The 23,862-nt window shown below is 25.1% G+C and overlaps 1 protein-coding gene across 1 annotated transcript; it reads left to right on the top strand.

Moving 5' to 3' along the window:
* The first annotated feature begins 1,064 nt into the window (after positions 1 to 1,064).
* On the top strand, positions 1,065 to 23,631 carry LOC127285612 (transcription factor sma-9-like). Its single transcript, XM_051311719.1, has 3 exons — positions 1,065 to 1,134; positions 16,419 to 16,615; positions 19,910 to 23,631. The coding sequence occupies exons 1-3, from the start codon at positions 1,113 to 1,115 to the stop codon at positions 21,869 to 21,871; spliced, it is 2,181 nt and encodes a 726-aa protein (XP_051167676.1). The 5' UTR covers positions 1,065 to 1,112; the 3' UTR covers positions 21,872 to 23,631.
* The last annotated feature ends 231 nt before the right edge of the window (positions 23,632 to 23,862 follow it).

The raw sequence follows: 23,862 nt of genomic DNA, 5'->3' as shown, positions 1-23,862 counted from the left end.
TTGCTTAGAATTTTTAATTTTCATATTCTCAAGTTAAAATTTACTTATATACATATTGGATCACGTGAATTGACTATTTGTTCTATAACACAAAAATTGAAAATTGTTTCAAAAAAAAAATTAAGATTTTTTATTTATTTCTTCTATAAATAACTTTTAGATTTTTATAAAAAAAAAAAATTTTATTTTATTTCTTAAAAATTTTTTTTTTAATTTTTTAAGTCAAAATAACATTTTTTTTTCAAATTTTCAAAATCAATTATAATAAATTTTATATTTATTAAAAATCTATTTTTTCTTCTAGGTAAAATATTCAAGGAGTTAAAATTAATTTCAAAGCTCTCTAAATCTGAATTAGTAAAAATGTTTACTAATTTGAATTAGTCACTCACTTTTTGCTTTTGAATTAGTTAAATTTTACTAATTGTTAGTAAAAGTTAAAATTAGTTAATTAGTAAAATTTTACTAATTGTTAGTAAAAGTTACTAATAATTAGTAAAATTTTACTAATTCAGAAGCAAAAAGTGAGTCACTAATTCAAATTAGTAAATATTTTTACTAATTCAGATTTAGAGAAAGGGTTAAAATTTTCTGAATTAAATATAAAATTTGAACTTCTTTTAAATTACAAAAATTTTTATTATACAAAAAAACAAAGGTAATAGACAATTGACGTCATTTTGTATATATAAGATTTTTTGCTTGTTTTTTTTTAAATTTTCAAAATCAAAATAAATTTTATATTTATTAAAAATCTATTTTTTCTTCTAGGTAAAAAAATATTCAAAAAGTTAAAATTAATTTCAAAAGGTTAAAATTTTCGGAATTAAATATAAAATTTGAACTCTTTTTAAATTAGAAAGATTTTTATTATACAAAAAAAAACAAAGGTAATAGACAATTGACGTCATTTTGTATATATATATAAGATTGTCCTATTTGCTCCCTAAAGGTATATAATACATTTTATAAGAGATTTTATATATCGAAGAAAAGTGGCAAACTACCCCACCTGAGAAAATATCAGGCGCAGCCATTCCCCTATAAAGCCATGAGGTGTTCATTTCCAGCGAACATTCTCTCAACGTTCTCGTCACTCACTTTTCCACGCCATGTGGGTTCTTATCTTTGCAGGTGAGTGTGTAAAACTCGCTTGGATTATGAAATTGACAAAAAAAATTAATTATGCCACAAATCAATTTTTTTTTGTCATATATATTTTTTTTTTTTTTTTTTTTTGCAAAAATTTCTCGTGACAATATTTCTTGTCATTGTTGTTAAAAGTGTTAACACGTGCTTTATATTTATATAGTGAGGTGATTAATTAAAAATCAAAAACAAGGATTGGACAAAAGTTGGGAAATAATCGAGAGGGGTTAAAAATATAAATAAGTGCTTATAGAAAAAAAAAAAAAAAAAAAGAAATGGAAAAATAAATATATTTCCATTTGAAGGGTCAAGAGGGAAAGTGAAGTGAATTGACGCAGTGACAAGTGAAAATCAAAGTACCATTAAATTATATTGATACTGATTGAAGCTGGAAAGTTATGCTAATTAACGATTCGAACTAATTTTTTCCTGCGTTTTTAAAAAAATTTACCACACATACAAAAATTAGAAATCTGTTATTAACATCAAAGTATTAAAAAAAGGCCAAAGTTGAGCTAAAAAAGTGAACAAAAAAATTTTTTTTAAAAAAGAATAATTAAAAATTAATTAATTACACAAATCCAAATTTGTAAAGTTTAATTATTATTTTTATTTATATATTAATCACTATTATTTATTCCATCCAGTTTTAACTATTTATATTTATTAAATATTTTCAAAAAGTAAATATAAATAAATAATCAAAAATTAAAATAAATTTTAATTATTTTAATTAAATGATAATAAAACAAATATGAATTTTACAAAAAAATAATAGTAATAAAAATGAATAAAATAATAATAATAATAATAATAATTATAATAATAATCATAATAATAATAATAATGATAATAATAATAATACGAAATTAAAAAATACTCAAAGTTCAACTTGTTTTGAAAATACTTTTTATGATAATCACGTGGTGTATTGCAACGGAGTGAATTAATTTTTTTTTCAATTTGTTAATATAAAATACATTATTTGCGTTACATTGAAATAAATTGTTTTTTTTTAAATATTATTATTTAAGAGAATAACAAATTTGGAAGCCAGTTAATTGTACAATAATTCAGATTATGTAATGACAAATTAATCGTTAACAGTTTCCCTTTGCAAACAGTTTGACTTATTTTAATGAAGTTCGATTTTAAATTAGATACAGGAAAAACTACTTTCCATGAGCAAGGAGACGACAGATAAGTGTTGTGCGAGTTGCATTTATATTAGAAACTTGTTCACTTTTAAATAAGCTTAACTCTCGCTTTCGTATATATATATTTCTTATATATATATATATATATATATGTGAACTAAATGTCGGATACTTTCGTGATAAACAACCTAAACATTTTAGAAAATTTTCTTCAGAAATTCTCCATTTTTTTTTCGCCTTTGACAATTGGCAAAAAAAAAAATATGTAAAATTCATACAAACACTGTAAAAAGAAGCGTTATTATTATTTTTTTTAATACTGTTCAGTGTCTTAAATATTAATAACACAAAAAATTAAAAGGCATTAAAATAAGCTGCTATTATTTTAATCCAATTTTGCTTATTTTAATCCATTTTGGTATTAAAATAAGCAAAATTGGATTAAAATAATAAGCTTATTTTAATGCCTTTTAACACACAAAAAACAAATACTGAAACCGTTAACAGCTTAAAATCAAAATGCCTTAAAACTAGTGTAATTTTAATCTTAAAACTAGATTAATTCAATTTTAGGACTTAAAATCATACAATCAAGGCTGAAATTCAGTAAAAATGGTTCTAATGTTAACGGTTTTAGTCAAAAGTGTACTGGAAAGTAAGTATTATTTTTTAGTGTGAATTTTTTGTGAATTGATTACGATAGATAAAACTTATACATAATAATAAATACATTTAATATATAAATAAATATATAAAAAAAATATATAAAAAAATATATAAAAAAAATATATTAAAAAATATATAAAAAAAAAATTAATACATAAAACATTAATAAATAAAAATTAACTAATTAATGATATAAAAATTGTCGAAAATTTAATTTTATCTAAAACTAGTGATTTTTTAAAGACATTTTTTGTATTTAAAACATACTAAAACATTGGAAAATATTAAGACATCTCTTTTTACAGTGGCTGTACTTCTTTCTTTTTTTTCTAATCATAGAAAATAAATAGGATTTGTCACAATTTATTTTGTTACATCAGGATAAATTTTTCTTTTCTTTACTTCACTGTTATTTTCATCTATACACACACATTACACACGTGACCGGTTACCTTTTATTCATTATATTCCGTCTATATACCAAAGTATATACTTTCTCTTCCAAAGAGCGTATATGATGTTGACGGTGAAATTTGCCAAAGAAAAAGAAAAAAGACAAATTTTTTTTTTTTTTAGCAAAATTCATATATATATATATATATATATATATATCTATATTGTATAATTACTGTTTTTAAATTATATATAGAAATTCCCCTTTTGAAATATTTGCATATAGAAATAAATTAAAACTGAAAAACATTAAAAAGCCGGAAGTTCCGGATAGGAATGCCATTTCACGGTGATCAGTCTTTTGAGAGTCGAGCAGATCACCTGGTCTCGATAAATATATAGATATATGCGTATTAGTCTATTATGAAATATAGAAACGCTTATATATATATATAGGTGTATTCTTGATAATCGAGCGAGCTATATAACTTCCTGACTGCATCGAATTATACTCGGACCTAATTTGCATTATCCATTGTAAAATGCTATAAAAAAAAGTATAGGAACCATATTTACGACAAATGAAAAAAAATTGCTCTATTATTTTTTTTTATTTTCGTTTACAATTAATTATTTTTACTATTTTTATACTCTCTAAATCTGAATTAGTAAAAATTACTAATTTAAATTAGTGACTTACTTTTTGCTTTAGAATTAGTTAAAAGTTACTAATAATTAGTAAAATTTTACTAATTGAGAAGCAAAAAGTGAGTTACTAATTGGAATTAGAGAACATTTTTACTAATTCAGATTTAGAGAGTATTTTTTATTTAAAAATTATTATTTAAATAATTTTTTTTAATAAAAAAATTGTTCTATTAAAAATATTAAATTGTAGTCATTAAAAATTATGAATACAAAAATTTTAGGAAAACAATTGGGATGTTTTGTTGCATAGAATGAAATCTCTAAAGAGCTAAGAAAAATGCTAATTAATTAAGTGCAAATTTTTCTTTTGATAATTATATATTCTGAAGCATTGCTTCCTGGTCTCCATTGAATTAGATACTCGTTCATCCTTTCACTATTATGATAACATGTCACAATAAAATTAAATTTATGTGCATTTTATATTTATAAATATTTATTTTGAACGATAAAAATTATCGAAATTATTTCAAAAAAAATAATCGTTAGCGAATACATTTATTTTTAATAATGACAAATTAAATAATTTTTTTTGTCTCCGGGAAACTAGAATTGTTTCTCTAATCGGAAACAATTGTCTTTTCATATAGAAAGTTTGTATATGGCAAAATTTACATCACTGAATCTTCTATTGATGAAAGATAATTTTAAATAGAAATTAAATAACGTCAAATTGTATCTTATCAAAATCTGAAAATTACAATGTTTAGACATCATTGCAAAACTTGAATATTTTCGCAAGAAAATTATTATCTCCATTTTATATATTGACAAATATATTGTAAACGCACTTTATATATATGTAAAGACAATGATATTTTTCAAGATTTTTGTTTTCGATTAAAATAAATTAAAAATAAAAAAAAGAAAATTAAAAAAAAAAATTTGGAAATTGAACACTGGACATCGTTGACGGTTGTTTGATAAAAAATATATATATATATATATCAAGACTTCCGTTCTCTGGAAGCGTTTTCTGAAAAAAAGGAAACCGAATCGAGAACAAGGGCGGTCGCGCAAAATCCCATACGTTCGAATGGTCGATTGGGAAATAAAATACTTCCAAGTCACCTTTCACTAGTTCTAACACTGCTGGGGTAATGGCGATGAAGTTGGCAAAAGGGCCAGGCCCAGGCTAGCTCTTAGGAGAGCTCAAACTGAAAGTGAAAACTAGCACATAGCCACGTAGGCCGTGTGCACCAATGCTCGACCGACTCGTGTATCCTGCATGGATATATCATTAGATTATATCTCTGACAAGGACTCTAAAGTAATTTATCCACCTCTTCAGACCAAAATTTGAATTGGTGTGTTCTCAACTCAAATATATATATAAATTTAACAATTGCGAATCACCTTGTGAAATTCCCATTTGTTAAATTCACAATTTTAATTAACGTTATATATCTTTATTAGGAAAATTAGCCAAATTACCGAGAATCGACTAGCGCAAATATAAAAGAATCAAAGATTTTTTCAAAAAAAAAAAAAAAAAAAAAAAAATTATTTTTACAATAAATATTAATTTTTAATATTTTTTATAATTTTTACAATAATTATTTGTAATTTTTTTTCTAATTGTAATTAATTTTCCATATATTACTATTTTTTTATTTTTTTATTTTTTTATTAAGTATTTATTAGTATTTGTGTCAAACAAAATTTTTTTTTTTTAATTAAAACGAAAAAAAAAATTATTACAGTCTGTGAGACAAATATATTTTTTTATCAGTATTTTTGGATTAATATCATTTTTTTACACTGTGAAAAAAAGGAGTTGAATTTCAACTCCCTAGGGGATGCTATAAAAGTCCCACCCCTTTGGAGTTAAAGCGTAAGAGTTAATGCTTTGCGAGTTAATTTTAGGCCTAGGGAGTTAGTTTTAAGGAGTTAATTTAATTATTAACTCCCTTGTTGAGTTGATTTTTAACTCGAAAAATTTACACTCAGAGAAATGGTATATTTGTCTCCGAGCCTACTAACTCATTTATTTGTTGCAAATATATTTTATTTCATTTAAATAAAAAATTTATTTGAGCCAAAGAAAAATTTATTTATGACAAATAAAATTTTTATTTACGCCAAATAAATAAGTTAGTAAGCTTCTACTGAATATTTTGTTTTACGTCTCACGCGGAATTAATTTTCTACTTAAAAGTCGATTTTGTCTGACTAATAAATTTTTCTACTGAAAAAGAGTAGTGAATTTTTTTGTTCTACTTAAAAGTGAATTTTGTCTGACTTAGAAAACTTGTTCTACTGAAAATTTTGTTTTGTCTGACGCGGATTTATTTTTCTACTTAAAAGTCAATTCGCCTTACTTTTTCTACTGAAAATAGTAGTAAATTTTTTTGTTCTACTTAAAAATGAATTTTGTCTGACTTGTAAAAACCTTTTCTACTGAAAATTTTGTTTTGTCTGACGCGGAATTAATTTTCTACTTAAAAGTCGATTCGCCTTACTTTTTCTACTGAAAATAATAGTAAATTTTTTTGTTTTACTTAAAAATAAATTTTGTCTGACTTATAAGAACCTTTTCTACTGAAAATTTTGCTTTGTCTCACGCGGAATTTTTATTCAACTTAAAAATTGATTTCTTCTAACTTTTTCTACTGAAAAAAGTAGTAAATTTTTTTGTTCTACTTAAAAATAAATTTTGCCTGACTAAGAAAAATTTTTCTACTGAAACTGTAGTTTTAATGTCTCACGCGGAATTAATTTTCTACTTAAAAATTGATTTTGTCTGACTTATTACTTTTCCTACTGAAAAAGTAGTAAATTTGTTTGTTCTACTTAAAAATGAATTTTGTCTGACTTGTAAAAACCTTTTCTACTGAAAATTTTGTTTTGTCTGACGCGGAATTAATTTTCTACTTAAAATTCGATTCGTCTTACTCTTTCTACTGAAAAAAGTAGTAAATTTTTTTGTTCTACTTAAAAATGAATTTTGTCTGACTTAGAAAAATCTTTTCTACTGAAAAAAGAAGTAAATTTTTTTTGTTCTACTTAAAAATGAATTTTATCTGACTTAGAAAAATTTTTCTACTGAAAATTTAGTTTTAATGTCTCACGCGGAATTAATTTTCTACTTAAAAATTGATTTTGTCTGACTAATTACTTTTCCTACTGAAAAAGTAGTAAATTTGTTTGTTCTACTTAAAAATGAAGTTTGTCTGACTTACAAAAACTATTTCTAATGAAAATTTTGTTTTGCCTCACGTGGAATTAATTTTCTACTTAATAGTTGATTTTGTCTGACTAATAACTTTTTCTACTGAAAAATTAGTAAATTTGTTTATTCTACTTAAAAATAAAGTTTGTCTGACTTACAAAAACTATTTCTACTGAAAAAAACCAATTTGTCTCCCATAACGTTGATTTTTCTACTCGTCTGACTTGTAAACTTTTTTTCTACTGAAAAACATTTTGTTTTGAATCATTATGAAATAAAAATATGTATAATAATAATTCTAATACATTTTTTTTTCATTACACACACAAATTTATACTGTCGGTGAATAAATATTTGGTTTCGGTTTAGCGACTTCGAGAGACCCAATTATTTTAAAGTTCTTAATTAGAAATAATTATAAATGCGTGCAAATGTTGATATAGCGAGTTTTAATTAAATTAAAGATTTCTAATTCTTCAACGTGTATATATATATATATATATATATATATATATATATATGTGGTAGTTTCGCAGTTTAGGAAACGAGTTTTACGATTATATTGTTATGAAATAATTGTCATTATGTATATATACAGTAGAGGCATTATATAGAAATTCGCTTATGCGGGTATTATTCTTGGATGGGCTTTAATATTTCCTGTTGAATTTACAGGATGTAAGAGTAGATATAATAATTAATGTTCTCACTGTCCTCCCCTCTCGACACTAATCAGAACTTCGCGACTCTTTTTCCTTATAATTTTCATATTGCGCCGCACATCACGTTTCTCTCACAAAAATAGTTAATTAAATTTCCGACGACAGTTTACACATTTTTTTTTCCTACTTTAAATTGATTTGATTAAATTAAAAAAATTATATATTTTTCTTAAGTAAATTATTTAAAAAAAATTTTTTTTTTTTAAATGTTTTAAGTACTTGAAAAAAAATGGAGAAATTATATATAGGTGAATTAGGCAAATAGAGAGTAAAATTATAAAATTCAAATAAATAATATATATAGAGAAATTCAGAATATTCCGAAACGATCTAGAAAGCAACAGAAATAAAATTTATGATCTGTATTTTATTTAATCAGTGACTAAATCTGTTCCAATAATATATTTATAAAAACAGGATATGCGTCTTATTACCTTGTGCTGTAAAATTTTCAAAAATTAATATTATAATAAATACGCAATAAAAAAAAAAAAGAACAAAGAACTTCATTGTTCATACGGTTATTTGACAAATAATTATAACTATTAGTAAAAAGTGTTAATTGTTTAAAGATTATTGACTTAAACGCATTATTATAATAGGTTTCAATTTTAGCGTGATATTTTACAGTCCTGTTTTATTTAATGATCTACTTTATTTTATGAGAGAATAAATTATAATTGATCATATAGCTGAAAATATTTTATAATATCTTTTTTAAGCCATATATAGCCAGGATGTTGTTAATTAAGTAAAAGAAAAATTCATAATTTCGAAAATTTATAAAAATAAAATTTTGTCTCAATAAAATTTTCATTAAAAAGAAAATTTTCCTGTAGAAGAAAAAAAGGTTTTTTTAGAGTAAAAAAACGAATTAATTTTATTATTAAAAAAAAAAAAAAAACTATCAATATAGGTATTTTCTCTTTGAAATTAATTTAATTTGAGCGTGTGAATTAAATCTTCTAGTTTACGGTTTCGGCATATGCGTTTATATATATATATATAGTGCATACGTAAATACTTTCACGATTATTCTAATGTTTCGTCGCGCCACGTAAGAGCGAGCTCATTTATTATAAAGGAAAAAAAAAATTCTCAATTAAATTTGAATTGTGCATAGCAAATTATCTTGTCAAAGAATAACTTTTTATTCATATTAAACAATTATTAAAGAAATTGACGAAAAACCACATATCAAATCTGAAACTATATATCACTATAAGCGAATAAGAAAAAAAAAAGTTCCATATAAGATATAATAGTCTCAAGGACGTTAACAAAAGTATAGTTTTTCAAATGGAATGTAAGTTTCTTATATGTATATCATTTTTCATACCCATTACACATACTTCCTTTATTATACAAACTTATTTTTCTTTTATATATCGGATTAATATTTTTATTATTTATTATTTATTATTTATTATTTATTATTTATTATTTATTATTTAACAATTAAAATTATATATATTTGTAAATTTATTTATTTGACAATTTAAATAATGTTCATTGGTAAATATTTATTTTTGCGAAATAAAAATGCTATATATTCTGAAAAGAGATACTCGGGGGAATTTTATATAAACAGATATATAATAAGGATTCGTAAAGTTAAATAGAAACACGTGTGAAGGAGTTTGAAAATTTCACACAAATATTTTATGTTGGAGGTTAGATGTTTAATTCTTATGGCAAAATAGGGAATCTCCTAGAAGTGCGTAATCGACGTAATTATCGCGATGTTTACTGCCTTCCGTGTAGCGTGCTCGTAATCTACCTCGCTGGGAAAAACTTTCTTCGCCTTGCGTTTGAAATAATGTATAGGTGCGCAGAGAAGGAATACAATATTTACTCAACGCGTATTCAATCACTTGCGCCTCTAATTTAAATACCTTGGATTGTATTTTATAACCTTTTGAAATTTAATTTTTTTTTTTTTCTTAAAAAGATCGAATCTTTTTTATTTAAATATTTATTTAATTTAGTTATTCAATTTTTTATTCAGGTATTTAATTATTTATTTTTTTACGAATTTATTTATTAGTTTTTTTATCTATTTATTTATTTAGGTATTTATTTATATATTTATTTATTTATATTTTTATTTTTTTATTTGTTTATTTGTTTATGTATTTACTTAGGTATTTATTTGTTTGTTTATGTATTTATTTAGTTATTTATTTATTTATATATTTATATATTTATTTGTGTATTTATTTACGTATTTATTTAGGTAATTATTTATTAGTTTGTTCATTTATTTATGTATTCAATTATTCATTTAGGTATTTATTTATTTATTTAGGTATTTATTTATATATTTATTTATTTATATTTTTATTTTTTTATTTGTTTATTTGTTTATGTATTTACTTAGGTATTTATTTGTTTGTTTATGTATTTATTTAGTTATTTATTTATTTATATATTTATATATTTATTTGTGTATTTATTTACGTATTTATTTAGGTATTTATTTATTTAGGTAATTATTTATTAGTTTGTTTATTTATTTATGTATTCAATTATTCATTTAGGTATTTATTTATTTCTATATTTATTTATTAGTTTGTTTATTTATGTATTCATTTATTCATTTAGGTATTTAGGTATTTATTTGTGTATTTATATATTTATTTATATATTTATTTATTTTTTTATATATTTATTTAGTTATTTATTTATTAGTTTATTTATTTATTTAGGTATTTATTTATTTCTATATTTATTTATTAGTTTGTTTATTTAGTTATTTATTTATTCATTTAGGTATTTAGGTATTTATTTATTTATTTATTTATTTATTTGTGTATTTAAATATTTATTTATATATTTATTTATTTTTTTATATATTTATTTATTTAGGTATTTATTTAGGTATTTATTTAGTTATTAATTTATTAGTTTATTTAGGTATTTATTTATTTGTTTGTTTATGTATTTATTTAGGTATTTATTTATTTCTATATTTATTTATTAGTTTATTTATTTATGTATTCATTTATTCTTTTAGATATTTATTTATTAGTTTCTTTATTTAGTTATTTATTTATTTATTCATTTGTGTATTTATATATTTATTTATATATTTATTTCTTTTTTTATATATTTATATATTTATTTGTGTATTTATTTAGGTATTTATTTATTTATATATTTATTTATTTAGGTATTTATTTATTTATATATTTATTTATTTAGGTATTTATTTATTTCTATATTTATTTATTAGTTTCTTTATTTAGTTATTTATTTATTTATTCATTTGTGTATTTATATATTTATTTATATATTTATTTCTTTTTTTATATATTTATATATTTATTTGTGTATTTATTTAGGTATTTATTTATTTATATATTTATTTATTTAGGTATTTATTTATTTCTATATTTATTTATTAGTTTCTTTATTTAGTTATTTATTTATTTATTCATTTGTGTATTTATATATTTATTTATATATTTATTTCTTTTTTTATATATTTATATATTTATTTGTGTATTTATTTAGGTATTTATTTATTTATATATTTATTTATTTAGGTATTTATTTATTAGTTTGTTTATTTAGTTATTTATTTATTCATTTAGATATTGAGGTATTTATTTAGGTTTTTATTTATTAGTTTGTTTATTTATATATGTATTCATTTATTCATTTAGGTATTTATTTATTTAGGTATTTATTTAGGAATTTATTTATTAGTTTGTTTATTTAGTTATTTATTTGTTTGTTTATGTATTTATTTATTTATATATTTATATATTTTTTTATATATTTATTTATTTAGGTATTTATTTATTAGTTTGTTTATGTATTTATTCATTTATGTGTTTATTTATAATCATTTATTTTTTCAATTAATTTTGCTTAACACTAATTTCTTATTTATATCGAGAATTTTTTATTTTTTTTACACTTTTATATATATATACGGCAATATATTTATTCTATATTTCAAAATCAATCATTTGATTTTATTCATCGTTATACAATATTTCATCGAGTTTGGAAACAAAGAAATTAAGGTTATAAAAAAAAAAAAAGGATATAAACCTTCTGCATCGATACAGTATTTTATTTCCGCAATTGATTTATTCAGCTTTAATTTTAGATTGGATGGGAACTCGAATTGAAAGTATGCACTTTCATTTTTGCTCTTGGGAAGTATCCGCGAGGACGTTATAACAGTTATACGATAGTAACAATAAGTAGGTAACTGTTCTATTAAGTTAGCCGGACAAAGGAAAAGTGTTAAAATTGAAAAATTGATTTAATAAAAATTTAATAAATGACATAATAAATTTTCTATTGTATTTATAAAAATACATAAAAAAAAAAAAAATTATCTAATATAGATGAGAAAAAAAAATTTCTTTTTAATGGAGACAATTTTTCTTTATAATGGCATATAAGTTTGTAAATATAACTTGTTACTAGCTGAGAGTACACTAACCCTATTATATAATTGCGTAAGATGTGCGATGTAAAAAAAAGTAACCGATGTACAAGTATGTAATATGTACAATGGTGTCGTGTACAATTTAGTTCTGCCTCAGACTGGATGTAACCTTTCGTGAGTCACGACCACATAGTATCTAGTTCGTCGCCAAAGAAAAATATTCTCATGCGTACCTAAAGCTCATAGGCAAGCCAGGGTGAGAGAAAATCTAAACCACGATCTCACAATCGGTATTACGCGACATATGAGACCACAAAAATATAAATATATGGGAGAAAGAGAGAGAGAGAGAAAATAGACGCACATAGCACGTTCATGAAAATTAATACATATGCACCATTTGTGTGAAAGTCTTCCGGTTCAATTGAAAGTGCATCGCTGTTTTGATGTAACCCAAAGCCAATTACTTTAAACGCTCGCACTATGAGAGAAACAATTTTTGTTTCATTCAATTATAAAATATATAAACGCTCTTTATATTTGAACAGCATTCCTCTTTCAGATATAATAAAAAATGCTTGTTTCAACAAATAAACAAACTATGTATCTGTGTTTCATTAAGTAAAAAAAAATTTATCTCTACAAAAAAAAGAGGTACAGGAAAATTATGTGTTTATTATTATTAAAGAGAGAAATAATTTGCGTTTCCATTCTTCTATATATGAGGAAGCAAAAAATATTCACCGCAGTCTCGATTTCCATATAAATTTTATTTTCAAAGGTATTGTATTTCAAAGAAAGTTTTGATTTTTTTCTTATCAGTTGTTTCACTTTCTTTTTTTAATTTTTATATAAAATGTATTTCATTTTTTCTGTGTACAAAAAATTTCAGATTTTGAAAGTGGTAAAAATTATAGTATGAAATTGAATTTTTACAATTTTATTTTTTTTTTTGCAAATTTTATTTTTAAATAATTATGTTTATTAAAGAGAAAAAGTTAAAAGATTCAGAGTCTAAAGTAGTTGTTATCCTGGGATCAAAATGTTAAATACTGTAATATCATCGATGAATATTTTATAGTACAGAATCTATTCAAAGAGACAATCTTGCAACAGAGTTCAGTGTGTGTATTTATGTGTGTTTGTATATGTTCAGGAAGTAGTACATTAATTTTACAAAAAAAAAAAAAAAAAGAAAACAGATATTCCATATAATGAAAGGACGCAATCAATTCAATGGAATCTTGCGAGAATATATTAAAGAATATAAGCGAATTCATGCGAAATTTTACGCTGTGAAAATATTACAAGAAAGAATATAATAAAAACAAACGATTTATTAAATAATTCAAGAATTATATAAATTGGCAAAAAAAAAATTGTTCCATACAAGAAAATCAATTATATATATGAAAAGAAAATTTCATTCAAGTAATCGGTTAGTTTATTATATTAAATAAATATTTATTTGTATTAAATAATTATTATTTGAAAATAATTACTATTAATAATAATTTAATATTAACAAATAATAATAAATAATAATAATTAATAATAATAAAAAATAATTAATAATAATAAAAAATTATTTGATAATAATGGAGAAAAATCTTCTCGATAAAGTTTTACTGTAACAGCGATATGTTTCACTAAAACAGCGAAAGTTTGCGCTATTCTAGAGAAACATATCGCTGTTACAGATAAAAATTATTTTCCATATTATTTAAATTGTATTTGTATTAAATACAAAAATTATTGGTTCAAAAATAGTTTATTAAATTCAAATAAAAATTTATTTGGTTCAAGTAAATATTTATTTGATACAGATTTTTTATTCAAATAAATAGTTTACAATGAAAAAAAATTATTTGATTCAAATAATCGGTTACATGATTATTATCAAATAAAAATATTTCAAATAATTGTTATTTGAGATGGTATTTGTTTCAAATACAGAAATTATTGGTTCAAATAAAATTCAAATAAAAATTATTTGATTCAAGTAAATATTTATTTGATATAAGTAATCAAGTTTTTTGAATCAAATAAATTATTTTTTCAGTGTATTTGCATTTATTTGAGACAAAAATATATTTTTATCACAGAAAATTAAAAGGCATTAAAATAATCTGCAACGCTTCTTATTTTAATCCAATTTTGCTTAGGTATTTTAATACCAAAATGGATTAAAATAAGCAAAATTGGATTAAAATAAGAAGCGTTGCAGCTTATTTTAATGCCTTTTAATTTTCTGTGATAACAACTTTTTATACACGCAGAGAAATGATTTATTTGAACCAAATAAAATATATTTAAGTTAAATAAACGTATATTTGTCTCAGAGCCTACTAACTTATTTATTTGGCGTAAATAAAAGTTTTATTTGTCACAAATAAATTTTTCTTTACCTCAAATAAATTTTTTATTTCAATTAAATAAAATATATTTGCAACAAATAAATGAGTTAGTAGGCTCGGAGACAAATATACCATTTCTCTGAGTGTATGTTTAAAAAAAATGTAATTTAGAACAAATAAAATATATTTATTTAAATGAAATAAAATTTTTTTTGAAACAGATAAAAAAATTTTTTCCAAAACTATATTTTAAACATAGATAATGTTTTGCAGTGAACAAAAGTAAATAAATAATTACTGTATAATTAGATAAAAATCTTATATATTGAAAGCGATTTCAAGTTTCTTATTTGATTAGGTATTGAGTTAGGAAACGCGAGCGGTCTGCAACCTTAGCAAGGTCGATAGCACAACGCTTTGTATAATTCCCAAGTGAATCGTCTGGTATTACAGAATAGTGCACACACATAAATAAATAAAAGTGTTACATATAGTTGAACAATTTTGTATTTCTATATTGTTACATTTGTATAATATAAATGCGATATTATTAAAAGTGCGTGAATTCCATGTGTATATGTATATATATATATTTATATATATATATTACATGGGATTTGTCCTCGCACGTTCACCCGCGCGATACTATCAGTGCTCGACAGTATTATCGTTTTGAATGATCGTATTCTCCAACTTGCATAGAAGATTGTCGAGTGCAAAACTCGTGGGAAAAATTTTCTTAAGACGCACAACTTTCCCCGCACGTTTCAAACTTTCCCAACTTTGCCGCCCTCGTCTCATATATATGCTCTGCTTCTCATTCGCGATCAAAAGTCCTTCAAAATGTTGCATACAGTCATCATTTCATTATATATTTAAAAAAAAAATTGACAATCAGTAATTATCTATCTATAAATTTACTTATTCCATTTTTCATATGTGAAAGAAAATTTATAGCCTATATAAATTTAGTTGATTATTTATTTTTTTTTTCATTTATTAATAATAAAAAAATTAAGTAAACAAAATTTATTTATTTACTTCTATAAAAATGTAAAAAAAAAATTTTTTTTTGTTAATATCCCGTGTAGAAATTTCCCTATTACTCTCTAAATCTGAATTAGTAAAAATGTTTACTAATTTGAATTAGTGACTTACTTTTTGCTTCTGAATTAGTATTTTACTAATTATTAGTAACTTTTACTAACAATTAGTAAAATTTTACTAATTCAGAAGCAAAATTGCTTTATTAATCTCTAAATCTGAATTAGTAAAAATGTTTACTAATTTGAATTAGTGATTCACTTTTTGCTTCTGAATTAGTAAAATTTTACTAATTATTAGTAACTTTTACTAACAATTAGTAAAATTTTACTAACAATTAGTAAAATTTTACTAATTCAGAAGCAAAAAGTGAGTCACTAATTCAAATTAGTAAACATTTTTACTAATTCAGATTTAGAGAGTAGGGAACGAAACGGCACACCTGATCAGGGCCAAATGTGGATTTCCTAATTAGGGCCACATTAGGCGCGGCGTTTCATTCCTTAATAGGGCAGTCTAATCCGGCCCCGATCTGGGCCCTGGCAAAATTTCTGCACAGGATTTGCCTTTTTTTTTGTATAACTATTTTTTTTACTACTATTTTTTATTTTAACTGTTATTAATTGGAATTTTTTTTCGCAGGTCTCTTAGCGGTCTCTGTTGGTAAGGAGACCGCCACAAATGTAGCCGAAAAACCAGAAACAGAAAAAGCAGAGGATCTCGTTCTTTTGGAAATAGATGTAAAAGAGCCTGCCAAAAGGTCACCACTTTCAGCCAGTGGAGTTTATGGAGCATCACCAAATCAATATATTATTAGGCACGGTGACGACGCACAAGAGGTATTCATTTCAAATTTATTAAAATTTTAATTCAACTTTTTTTTTACCGCAATAAATAAATTTAATAAAAAAAAAAAATTAGTTTACATCATCATTTTCACAAATTCCAGTAGAAAATTCACCGTTTGGTTAGATGTATTAACGTCATTCTACTGAATTTTCTTTGTGGGTGCTCTGTAAAATTATTATTTCCGAGCATAAGTAAAATAATGGCTTATGATTCTAGTGATTAAAATTTATTTCTTTGTATATATATATAGAAGAATCGAGGAAATGTGCACATTGTGTAATATAAAAAGACTTTTTTTATTGTCTTTTTTTTTCTTTAATACAAGTTTTGATTCATTTTTTTCATATCGCAATTAATTTGTGTATTTTTTGCATACGTATTTCACGAGCCTGTAACATCTCGGCACCTGTGCGCCTGGGAAATCTCATGTATAAACGCGGACGTATAATTTCATCCGTGGAGACGCGACGTTTGTATAGCAATATACATATAGCATCCTATATATATATATATTCGTGAGGAAATTAAGATTATGAAACAACTAGTGACGAGTGTGCTATAAGTATAGTAATAGTAGTAGTCGTGGTATAAAGTTAAAGAGAACGTTCCTTTCTTTCTCCAATATTATTGCATTACTTTCTGCATATTTCAGACTCCAGAATGAATGTAACCATTCTAATATTTAAAAAAAAAAAATTTTATATACAGAAACTTCTTTTCTGATAAAAACTAATTGTCTAAAAGAAATAATAAAAAAATTACATTTTTTTTCAATATTTTTAATAATAATTTAATTATTTCTCTATATAATAATAATAATTTAAGATTTTATTTAAAAGCCTCTCGGCAAATGGTGTATATAATCATAATCAGTAGGTATCAACGCATAGAATTCGATCATGTGAAACTTTCTGTTTCTACATTTTTTTCCCAAGTAGCTAGTTCGTGATTTGATTTTAAAATCCGGTTCAATATTAAAAGTACCACATAGGATTATGACCTCTCTCAGTAAGAAACTGATTATTATACTGGTCATTAATTTTCGATAATTTAATCATAATATTAATCAGAAAATAATTTTTTTTTTATTAAAAGAAAAAAATTAGTGCTATTTATAAAAGATGCCATTGAATGATTTGAAAAATAAAATTATTTAATCGGTTAGCAGTGAAAATGCAATTTTTCACGATTCTATTTGATTAGGTTAGCTGAGCAAAAAAAGGATCTCTTCCTGTATATAAAACAAGGTGGTCAATGCAACAGTTAAACGTCTGTGTGTTGTTGGTCAACCGTGACCATTGGCCGCCTATCACCAGCACATGTACAGCGAATAACTAACCATGAACGCGATATTTTTTTTTTTGCACGCAATACGTAAAAGCATTGCAAGGGGGAAGGTTGGTAGGTAAAATAAGAGGGGGAAGGGTTTGATCAGGATCTAACGCGATATCTGTCGCAACTCAACGAGGTGGTACCATTACTTTTGGCGCGCCTTCGGCATTTCCATGCTATTGGTTGTATGGAACCCTCAAACTGTCTATAAGAGATTGTAAAATCTGTCTCTTTTGGAATTTATAGTGTTTTAAACACTTTCCAAGAAGACGCTTAACACTTCAATATATATATATATATATATATATATTTACAGAAAGTTTTTCACTTATAATAATTTCTATAAATTATTTTTTAAAAAAATATTATAATTTTCTCACAATAAATTAATATATAATCAATTGGAATTCAAAGAATTTTTAATAAATTGCGTAAAAAAAGATCATAGTCTATATCTGTTTGGTAATATTTAAGTGAAAAAAAATTCGATAAAAAACTACTAATATAGAAACAGTTTTTAACACTAAATAAATATTTTCCACTAGAGTGAACAGGTCTTTTTTTTTTTATTTTGAGGTTCATTGCCACTGAAGACGAATAAAGAAATCTTTTTTTTTTTAAAGAAGCAAGAATTGATTTTAAAAAGGTATTTTCCAAGGCGGATATGCACAAACTTCCGGGTTTCAAGTCATTATCATCAAAAATTTGGTGCAGTGAAGGTGCCAAATTTATCAGTGCATGTGATCTTTGTTGCGATTAGAATCAGTTTGAAATGAATGCAAGCATGTATAGTGTGTGTGTGTAAACTTGCCAATTGCATAATTCTCAACTTTACTCGCATTCTAATCGCTAATTCTCCGACTCGAGAACCGGTAAAACCACACCCAATACTAAACATAGATCCGCCCGCCCTTACGTCTTTAAAGCCATGGTTATTAACACAGATTCGATTCCGTCTTGCTGACGGCCTTGCGCGTACCCACGGGTGACTCATTAGAGCGAATCAGCCAACTCTCGATAATTTGCGACTTATATATATATATATATATATATATATTATAAATACGATAACAATTCGTTTCGACTTTCTTTCTTGTTTATAATACTGAATCACCAACAGATACCTAATTTATCTCCAATAATAGACATGGTGAATTAAGAGTCTCGAACGATGATAATTACGTAAAGTCAAGTTCATCGAGATAGAAAGTTTAAAGACGATACACATGAAGAATTGTAACCTAAAAACTTCAACTTTTTCCTCCCCGTATACATTTATTACGATAATCGACAAATTATTCTTGCATACAATTTTAATAAAATTCAATTATACTTTTTATAATGAAATAATAGAGAGTCGTTTTTCTACTTTTTTTTTCCTAAACCGATTTTTCTTGTTTAGATTTTATAGTTTCTAGAATTTTAATTACTTTTTATTTTTCTTTTATATATATATAATAATAAATAGAAGAAAATTTACGACACTGTTTTGTAATAATAAAAATGATAAATTACGATGGTAATTACCGAATGTGGTGCTCTTTACAAATAATTCAAAGTGCTGCCGATTACTAATAAAACTTTCCTGTGTATATAGTCGTCGATAAACGTTATACTATTTGACGGGCATGATTTACTTTCAAGTTATACACTCTCCAATATAATGTAACGTAGAGAACTTGCTTTTTGCTTGAATTAGGATGATGTATCGAGAAGGTATGATATTTCTGAATTACGCAACGTAGAAAGTAAGTGCACACCGCAGTTCCGACATTTATCAATAATTTATCAAGGAAAGATTACGGTCATTGACCGTACTTTAACGTTCCAGATCAATTTTAAAATGCTCAATATAACATGATGTTTAGAATAAACGCATAATGATCAATATTTAAAACACAAATTCCAAACTATATTATCTGATTTAAAAATTTTATTTTACTCTGTTACAGTTGGCACCAGAATATTTAGCTCTCTTGCAACAAACGTATACACAAACGCAACCACAACAGTTTGCTCAGAACAATTCGCCACCACCACGAAAACCACTGTCGGCATTTGCTAGACAACAACAGCAACTACAAACTGCTTATCAAAATCGTCGTGTTCCAGCAATTGCACCACCTAGACCTCGAGTTCAACTTCATCCACAAGCTTTGGCTCAGGCCGAATATGCCGCCGAACTCCAAGCACAACAAGAAGCTCAAGATAGAGCCGAAGCTCGTGCTAGATTGAGAGCCAGTGCAACAGATTCTGCCTATCAAACTGCAGCCTATCCCGAACAAAAATTAGGAACCTTTGAGCAAGAATTGCTACAACTCGTTTCTGCGAATCAAGCTCAGGAATTCAAGTTGACAGCAGCGCAGCCAAAGAGACCAGCTCCCCAAGCCTATCCACCCCAATATTCCCAACAATTGGTCAATTATCAACCACCCCAATATGTGAAACCAACCGTTGAACCTCAACTACCCGAACAATATCATATAGAAACATCAGCACCAAGATATCAACAACAAGAACAATTAGCAGCCTATCAACCTCAACCCCAACAACTTGCCTATCATCGAACTGTTCCAGTTCAAAATGAATACGTCAAACCCACCAAACAATATCAACCAGCGCCTCAATACGACTACGCCGAACAGGGACAAGCACAAAATTACGGTTACTCCAATGAGGATGTGGCCCAAGCTCAAGCAGCAGCTCAAGCCGCAGCCTTAGCATTCCAAAAAATCTCCCAAGCCTCTCACACCAAACATCAATCCGACGCACTCGAACAAATTCGCATCGCTGAAGAAAATTTTCGTCAACAATCAGCCCTCGAGAAAATCAAGGAAGGCGCCCAAGTAAGTGAAGCAGGCAAAGTACATATAGAAGAACAATATCAACCCAAAGATCCCGAAGCCGCTTATCGTGCTCAAGTTAAAGCTCAAGCCACCGCAGAAGCTGCCGCCGCAAGACGTGCTCAAGAGGCCGCCGAATTTAAAGCCCACGCCGACGCAATTCTCAATCTTCAAGCACAACAACAGCAACACGTCAAGCAACAAGAGCAGGCCCATCAAAATGCCTTAAATTTCGAGCGCAATCAAATTCACGCCCAAGAACAAGCCCAAGCACTAGCCAATGCTCAAGCCCAAGCTCTTTGGAAAGCCCATCAAGCCCAACGTGCCAAAGCCAATAACGAAGTACAAGCAGTCGCTCAGGCACAAGCCAATGCCAGAAAAGGCGATCCCAATCATGTACCAGCTGTACAATACCTTCTTCCAACACCCGAAACACTACCCAATCCAAACAGTTTCTTCACCAATGATCAAAATCAAAAATACCAAGCATCCGGTTCATCATACGTTCCTCGTTCGGCTCCAAAACCTCCCGCTGATGAACAATACGTACAACCTGTAATCAATCAACCCCGACAGGCTCATAAACATAAAATACCATCTCAATCCTACGTTTCACAATCCGGTCTCCTGAAAAAAGCCCCCGTTAAATCGTTAACAATCGAGGAAATAATTGACAACGATCATCAAACCCGAACACCGCCACAATTTGTCAGAATTCCCAGTTCAAAAATTCAAACTCTCACCCAACAGGATTTGGCAACATTAATAAATGCCGGCTATACAGTGACACCAGTACCTGAAACAACAAAACAACCCACAAGACGACCATACGCAATTGAAACATCATCGGCCGGTTATTATGTCAAAAAACAAAGAAATCCATCTGTCGCCACACGACCTGAATATATTGCATTTGAGGAAGTTATTTCACGACCAAGGCCAATAAGAAAAAATAGACCAATCTTGAGTCAAGTGGAGAATGATGGCGAAGCTAGTGAAAAAGTTACATTCTTAGTGCCTGTTGAACCTGTTTATGGTACCAGGCAAGTATCTCAATCAGCGCAAAATTAGGCCTCAATTAAATTGGGCAAAAAAAACAAAATATCATCCCATTATAATATCATGGCGTCACATGTAAAATTGGTAATAAACAATTATATTATACTTTTAATTAAATATAATAATAGAGAGAATTCAGTCACTGTAAACTTAGTCACTATTATTGAACATTGTTGATAATTTTTTACTATATATTATTTAAATATATATATTTTTTAAAATAATCAAACTGTTATATATCTCAATATCCATTAAAAAAAAAAGATTTTTTTTTTTGTTGATTAGATAATTCTTTAACTGTACAAATTATTTTATTGACTCAATCAATTGTCTTGATTGTATCTACTAAATAATTTGAAGCGTGTTTTTGGTAGAAAAAAAAAAATTATGCACCTGAAAAAAAATTTCTTATCAAAAATTCGTTTTTGAAACTTTTTATCGAGTACATAAATTTTTTTTTACTGACAGCTTAATATTAATATTGAAAAACAAATTTATCTGATTCCAATAATCAGTTACTGTTATCAAATAAATATATTTATTAACATTATTTTAATTTGAATCAAAACTGTATTTATTTCAAATATAGAAATTTCAAATTTATTTGGATCAAATAAAAAAATGTTGATTCAAATAAATATTAGTCGATTATTTGAATCAAATAAATTTTAAATTAAACAACATGTTGAATCAATGAAATTTTACAAAAGTTTCATTGGTTTTGAAATCAAGAAAAATTTAATTAATAATTTAACCAAATTTTGATAATTTTTGTATAGACGAATTTTTATTAATCCATATTAATTTTTTTATTTGAAACAAATTGGAATTACTTTTTTTACATTAATGCCATTAAAGAAAGCGCATAAAATTTTTAGACAATTTTATAAAAGTTCATTTTTGACGATATCATAAATGTTCATTAAGCTCTCGATCTTATCAATAGCATTATGATCATTAATCAATATCAATCTAGGATGCATCAATTTCATTGTTCATTGGGATGTGTAAAATACGTTTTTAAATATGATTTTAAAATTCAAATGACTCAATTTTGACAAAGTGAGAAAATTATTGTATTACTTTATATATTTAATATATTATAATATATATATATATATATTTATTGGCCTTGTTTTTTTTTTTTTTTTTATTTGTCACTATTATTTAGAGCACACCCCTTTGTGTACACATAAAAAAAAGACGATCGTGCGTTGCGTAAAACTTACGTAGGAAAACTCGACTGTGAGCGAGCAAAAGGAAAAAGCGTATGTATTTTTTTTTTAGAGAATTACTTTGCTCTCGCACATAAAAATAATATTCAATTTTTCACTGGATCTATAAAAATTATTTTTATTTATTTTTTCTAATTAATTAAATACTATTTGCAAAATTATAAATTGTGACAGTAAAAATAATATCGATAATTTTAATTATAACAATAATGATTTAAAAATCAGGCTATGAGTAACAATTTGAATTTTTTTAAAATTGTTTCAATTATTTCTTAATGTTATTTCATTGATTTTTATAAAATTAAGATAATATTCTTTTTGTCTACTGTAAATTATTTATAAATTTGCTTTTTGAAATAATTTTCTTATATATGCGTAATGATAGCAAAGAAAGTCCTGTTTTTTATTTTAGCTTTAATGATTTAGTGGAAAATATGAGTGAGCGACTCATGTGTTGAACGTGACGGTGCTGAGTTGGATTTAATTTATATTGGATTTGTAAATATTAAACTTTTAACAAATAAAGTTTAGAAAATAGTTGAATGTCAATTTATTCCATAGTATTAAAAAAAAAACCCCCGAATAAACCAGAGGAATTTTTCTTATTTAAGAACGGGAAAAAAGTGACAATAATTTTAATGACTCAATGAGTCATCGAAATTATCCCAAGAGGAATTCAATTTTAAAATAAATATCTATTTAAAAAATGACTAATTGGTTTTTTTTCTATTTATTGCATTTAAAATTTTTGTCTAAAAAAAAAGCAAA

Source organism: Leptopilina boulardi, unplaced genomic scaffold (genome assembly GCF_019393585.1).
Source record: "Leptopilina boulardi isolate dan_hultmark-lab unplaced genomic scaffold, ZJU_Lbou_2.1 LbouV2_337, whole genome shotgun sequence".
In the NCBI taxonomy this organism is placed as follows: Eukaryota; Metazoa; Arthropoda; class Insecta; order Hymenoptera; family Figitidae; genus Leptopilina; species Leptopilina boulardi.
The sequence above is the reverse complement of the archived record's forward strand: the minus strand, read 5'-3'. Positions and strand labels throughout refer to the sequence as shown.